The following is a 6,387-nucleotide window of genomic DNA, read 5'->3' as shown; positions in this document are numbered from 1 at the left end:
CCCCCAAACCAGCGTCCCCCCAAACCAGCGTCCCCCCAAACCAGCGTCCCCCCAATCCAGCGTCCCACCAAACCAGCGTCCCCCCAAACCAGCATCCCCCCAAACCAGCGTCCCCCCAATCCAGCGTCCCACCAAACCAGCGTCCCCCCAAACCAGCGTCCCCCCCAAACCAGCGTCCCCCCAAACCAGCGCCCCCCCAAACCAGCGTCCCCCCAAACCAGCGTCCCCCCAATCCAGCGTCCCCCCAAACCAGCGTCCCGCCAAACCAGCGTCCCCCCAAACCAGCGTCCCCCCAAACCAGCGTCCCACCACATGAACTTCCACGCAGACTGAAGTGGAGACGCCCAGCCCACGCAGACTGAAGTGGAGACGCCCAGCCCACTGTGGGGTCGTCTGACAGCAGCGCCGCTCTCACTCTAAAAAAGTCCCGCCGCATTTCTGCCCCCTGTCCCCCCCCCCCCCCATCCCCCAGACGAGCGCTGGGGGGGTCGGTTGTTCTCGCAGCAGTTCCAGTCCACACGTTCACGTTCACAAATCCATTAGAGGAGGAGAGTAGGGCCGTGTGCAGGAAGAGCATACGGGCGTTTGGCCCCAGCGTTTGTTCAGGGAGCCACAGACTCCCCCCGCCCACAGTGGACCCTACACTGGCCCCCACCACAGACCCTATACCCCCCCCCCCCAGTGAGCCCTGCACTCTGGGCCTGGGTCGGCACATGAGTCAGGAGAGGCTCGGCCCGCTGGAGACTGTTATAAGGATGTGATGCTTGGGCCAGACACTGCTCTGTTTCCAGAGAAGCCATCTCAGTCCCCCAGCATGCACTGCTCTGTTTCCAGAGAAGCCATCTCAGTCCCCCCAGCATGCACTGCTCTGTTTCCAGAGAAGCCGTATCAGTCCCCCAGCGTGGGGCATCCAGACTAACTTCAGCCTCTGAAGTGTGAATCGTGAATCTCTGAAACTACCGCCATTTTTCCCCATCGCTCAAGCAAACGGGACAGCGGGTGAAAAATGCGCGTGTTTGTTGCAGTTACAGATTCAGCAGCAGAAGGAGGAAGATGAGCTGAAGGAAGAGAACATGAAACACATTCATAAAGCGAGATTAATAAAGCTCGATTACTAACGCTATATTGAGAGAAATTTTACATATGACAAAAAGAGCTAAATTAACGACCTTATTCTGGGTGAGGGGTGGGCAGCAAGGAGGGGCGGTGGGGGGGGGGGTGTTAAAAATATAAGAATCTGCTGTTTTCATAGTTCTCATGCCCAATCGGGGGCGTTTCTTCTCCTCATAAAACAACCATGTCTCTCTGACCCAAAATGAGTAAATTCTCAGAATGAGAGGTATCAAACAGCATGGCTGAGGACAGCTCTGGAAAAAAACATGTTTAAATTTAGCGGTTTTGAAATAACGAATTATTGTCACTAGCGGCAAAAATGCAGAAATTGCATTCACAGTGCAGGTGTTCATGCATAAAAAAACAGCTCCATGTCTCCCTACTTTGAAATAATATATGATGATGGATACGTGAGCGGGTAGAATATGCTACAGTGAATTTGTGTCGCCATGGATACACCTCTGATTGGAAAGCATAATAAACTGGCCGAGCCAAGCGATGCACGTGACCTTAGAGACTCATTTGGACATGTTTCCTGTCTTCCTCTCCCCACCAGTCTCCATCTATGACCAACATTTACTCTGTTTACTACAACAACATTTACTCCTTTTACTACAACAGCCTTTACTCCAGACTGAGTAGCATTTCATTTAGGGGATATTACGATATTAGAATTCTTTTAGCATATTATTCAGTGTGTTTCCTTAATTATGGACTCCCTGAGAAAAAAACATTCTCTTCTATTGGGCGATGGCAATGTCTGTGGTTTTTTCACCATGGCGATGTCTGTAGTTTTCTCACCATGGCGATGTCTGTAGTTTTCTCATGGTACATCAGTGAGCATCAAACATCAGTGGAATATTTGAGAAGCCTGAGCTTTGATCAGAAGTTTTTTTTTTTTTTTTTTTTACATCTGTCCTCTAACTGTGTGGGATTTGGGAATGGCAGATATCAGCCCAATGGACAGACAGATGTGGTCTCATCATGTATGACACGCCAGATCCAGGTGGGCTTTGATTGAAATCTTCAATGGTAACTGCCACACATAGCCCTTTCTATGGAATGCTACCTCTGCACTTCACCTCTGAGCGTTGTGTTCAATACGCAATATTCAGCAGTGAAATATTCACATGTATAAATAGACCGTATGCACAAATGCCCATACATACATACGAATGTACAGACACACATACACATGTATGCATGTAAGCTGTGTTCAGTAAGTTGTCCTGACTGCTACTGCCTGCTAGGCCAATAATAATTATGATAATAACTTTGAGTCCTATATCCTTCGGTATCATAATCATTTAGCTGCCCAGAAGAGTATTTCAGGATGAGCTGTACGCCTAACTTTGCATGATTTGTTGGCTTGTGCTAATCTTGTTGAGTGTCAGTCACCGCCTATTTTAAAAGCCCAAAACATTCTGTCCCAGAATGCACTGCTGTAGCACAGACGTCCATGCCAGCTCCCATTTCCGATGCAGCCCTCCATGTTGATAAGGCTGTAAAACAAGCTTCAAAGCCCCGGCTCCTGGCTCCTGGCTCCCAAACGAGCACGGCAGCACCCCCACAAATCAGAGCAACACTCCCAGCTGTGGAGTTCATCAGCAGCCAAACCCTTCATCGTCCCCTCATCATCACATCCCTCCCAACAGGAGCGCGAGCGGGACACACGTACCTCCCACCAGCAGCGCGAGCGGGACACACGTACCTCCGAAGTCAGGACGCAGGCGGATGTCGTACCCCTTCAGCAGTTTGTCCACCGTCTTTTTGGCCACAGATATTCCGGTGTTTCCGGAGGTGCTTGTGGGGAGAAAAAAAACATAAATATACACACATGTATATTCAATTCAAACAAAACACCATATATCGCATCAATAAATCAGGAGAAAAATATTGAGAAAGGAAATGTTTCCATTCTAGTAGCAGCAGAATCATAAGTTAACTTTTTTTTTTTTTTTTAATATGTGGAATTTAATTAAATATGAGGTATTCTTTGGGGTGGACAGGGGGTAGGTTAGGTTACTCTTTGTCTCTAAACACATTCCACAGAGGCCATAGTGAGCATGTGGGGCCAGTATTGCAATGACAATCATTACTGTGTTCTCAAGAAATCCTAATGATACAGGCTACGTACGCAATGATTTATACATTTATCGCATGTTTATGTCTTGCTTTGAATTGTCAGGTTTTTGATTTCCATGTCAGAGCCGCCTGTGAAACATACAAATATCAAATGTCCCCAGATTTTTATAGGAATAAATAACAATGCATCTGGACAGCTCCCCATATTTTAGTCTATTTCAATGAATTTGTGATTACCATCTAATCTAACACAGTGTGAGCTCACGCGCTTTCTGTGGTCTTGTAGCCTAGGGAAGATATAGCACAGCTAAAATGTTACTGCAATGCTATGACAGCACTACATATTAAATGGCATAACGATCTACAATATACAATGTGCAGTCTTCCGGTATATTCTTCGGGTTTTATTCACATACATTTAACTTAGCTCTAAGATTGGCTCAAGTCAGTCATTTTTATCGGCTGTCATGCATTCTGCAATGGAATCGGAGTACCAAACGTCAAAATGGAAGACATTTTTACTTTAGGGCCACCAGTGTTAGATTATTGGAAGGATCTGGTATTGTTTGGTAAATACAAATTATAAATCTTGGAATACGATATTGTGACACCAGTGCTATAACCCGTGGCCCACCCGCTGATGTTCCCATTTATAATTTCACAATTCACAATAAATTAATCAAAACGGATGTTTTGGGAATATGATCTTTTTGTCGTTTGTTAATTTATTTCCTGCTTCTTCGCCGTTCACAGGTGCCATACGGTACATACGCAACATCGGATATTATCTGGTGCATCTTAGGAAAGATATTTGAAGCATTCCGTCGCCAGAATCATCCGGAGAATTGTACTAACATGACGCGGATTGTGTAGCATTTTAATTGACATGCTACTTCATTTTTTACATAGATCAACGATGCCATTTCCAACCGAGCGGCTGTGGTTCATTTACAGTGAATTTATAATAAAGTGGAAATGAGTGGTGAGGGGGTAATAAAACGGCAACAATCATCTGATTTGGTTAGTTGTGTAAAATAAATTTGAAATAATTTTCCATTGCAGAACATTCTAAATGCAGGCTGGCATGTAGGATTCATTTCATGTCTCCCACCTCCCATCTTAATCACGCGTCAAGTAATAGCCATAGCCATATTATGACTAATTAACATTTTCCCAATTCACTGTGTAATACTCATGATACAACAGTGCATCTTCAATTAATAGTCTCTGTACATATTATTAGTACGAGCTTTTGTAATTTTTGATGTCAGTGTATGCATTTTTATTAAGCAACACGCGCACGCACGTACACTCAACACGCGCGCACACAGAGACACATACGATCACATTGAGTGATACTCTCATAAAAAGTACATATGTGGATATGGTCATAGTGTGTACGTGTCTGTCCATATTTACGTGTCCATGTTTTTCGTGTCATTTGAGCGTTCATATGCGACGGCTGATCGTATTCTCATTATTTTACTGAAATGTAGTTTAGTCATCTTTTCTTACCTCTGAGCAAAGCAGACAAAGGACAAAGCCGTCAAAGCAGAGAGAATTCCACATAATTTATCTTCCTGAAGACCCAACATTTCCACAAACGCTTGTATACAGTCTCAGTAATCCAACCGCCTGTGATCCCAAAATAAAAGCCGTTGGAGAACTAAAATAAAATAAACAACCAAACCACAAGCCGGAATATCGCAGTTGGCAAATATACATATATAAATGTTTTTTTAGAAAAATATATATGTATAAAGCTCCTAATGTGTCCCAGCTGTCTCCCAACTAAGGGAATCCGTGCAGGTCACAGACCCCCTCAACCAACACCAGAAGATCAGACATCTTGCTCAAAATAATAAGACTTTTAGAAGTGCCAGTAAGTTCAAAAAAGAAAAAAATACAAAAAAGGTCGAAAAAAAAATAAAAGGAAGACAAAAAATAAAAAGGAAGCCTCGTCTTCTCGGGCTATTCTGTCTGCTGCAGTTTCCAGGTCCAAATCTGCAGAAGAGTCATGGCTCCTGCGATGTTTCTGCGTGGGGATTGCTCCTCAATGTGTGTTGTGTTTAAGGATTTTTTTTTTCAGATGTAAACGTTAGGGGATTGGGGGGAGGGGGGTGCGGTGGGCAAAAAAAAAAGAAATCTGCATTCCCTTGTTATTGCTGATGATGATGTAGATTTGCGTCTCTCAACGCAAAGTCAACTAAGAGAAAAAATTGCACATTGCAAAAAAAAAAAAAAAATGCAATGGACAATTTCAGAGGCAGACGTCAGAGCAGGTTATATTAACCCTTTGGCCAAAAAATGAAACCAAAAACGTATAGCCCACTGTAAATCGTTCAGTTTATATATCACAATTACATTAGAGTTGATATCCAAGACGCTAACTGAATTGAGGCTAGCGTCTCTCAGTCCCTCAACGCCTTATTTCTCCATTGAACGCTTTAGCAAGTTCCATTGTCGCCAATATGCAATGGTGCACAAATAATGACACGATACGTTTAAAATAAGCCCTCTAAGAAAAGAAAGTAGATGGAAATGATACTCCTACCAAACAACATTTGGATTAAAAACAATAAAACAACACTTCTGTTGAAATGCGTTGAATAAAATGCTAATGTTGGTTAAAAAAAATCTGAAAGCCAACCAAGGAGAAAGCAGCACCCTGTCCACGCGCTGAATCACGAAGGAATGAAGAGAAAAGACGAGTCAATTCCTCCTGCAACCTATTAGAATGCTGTGAATGTACTCCGGTGCACTTTTATGCATTTCTGCCACGTTGTGACCATCTCAGATATCACTGGGTACAGCATCAAGCTGTGTGTGTGTGTGTGTGTGTGTGTGTGTGTATATATATATATATATAGTGAATGAGCACACATAAACACACTGGCACATACATGTGTATTCTCTTGTCATACATATGCATACTTGTCCGCGTGAACACGCCTAAACATTAACGTTTATAAACATTTTGCTGATGCATGTGTGTGTCTGTGCGTTATGTTTCTTAATAATTTGCGCTTGCGCTGAATTTTATTCTATTTACATGATGATATGCGCAAACCGAAAAACCCGACAGATAAAAGATGTTTTTATACAGAAGATGGGCCTTTCAGCAGGGATCTATGTGCTGCCTAGTTGCTTAGCAACCCCGTGGGCAGTGATGTAGAGCTCTGTTTCGAA

General features: G+C 43.6%; 1 protein-coding gene across 2 annotated transcripts in view; it reads right to left on the bottom strand.

Moving 5' to 3' along the window:
- The window catches only part of gabrb4 (gamma-aminobutyric acid type A receptor subunit beta4), a 65,252-nt gene extending 59,251 nt beyond the window's left edge, over positions 1-6,001 (bottom strand). The window contains exons 1-2 of one of the 2 annotated variants that reach the window (XM_035435102.1): positions 4,714-6,001; positions 2,825-2,916 (exon numbers count right to left, since the gene is read on the bottom strand). In XM_035435102.1, the coding sequence (XP_035290993.1) occupies positions 2,825-2,916; positions 4,714-4,793 (172 nt within the window). In that variant the 5' untranslated portion in view covers positions 4,794-6,001. The remainder of the gene's footprint in view (positions 1-2,824; positions 2,917-4,713) is intronic. The other variant, XM_035435101.1, reaches the window with a different exon arrangement.
- Positions 6,002-6,387: the final 386 nt, after the last annotated feature.

This window comes from Anguilla anguilla, chromosome 9 (assembly GCF_013347855.1).
Source record: "Anguilla anguilla isolate fAngAng1 chromosome 9, fAngAng1.pri, whole genome shotgun sequence".
NCBI classification, from domain to species: domain Eukaryota; kingdom Metazoa; phylum Chordata; class Actinopteri; order Anguilliformes; family Anguillidae; genus Anguilla; species Anguilla anguilla.
The sequence above is the reverse complement of the archived record's forward strand: the minus strand, read 5'-3'. Positions and strand labels throughout refer to the sequence as shown.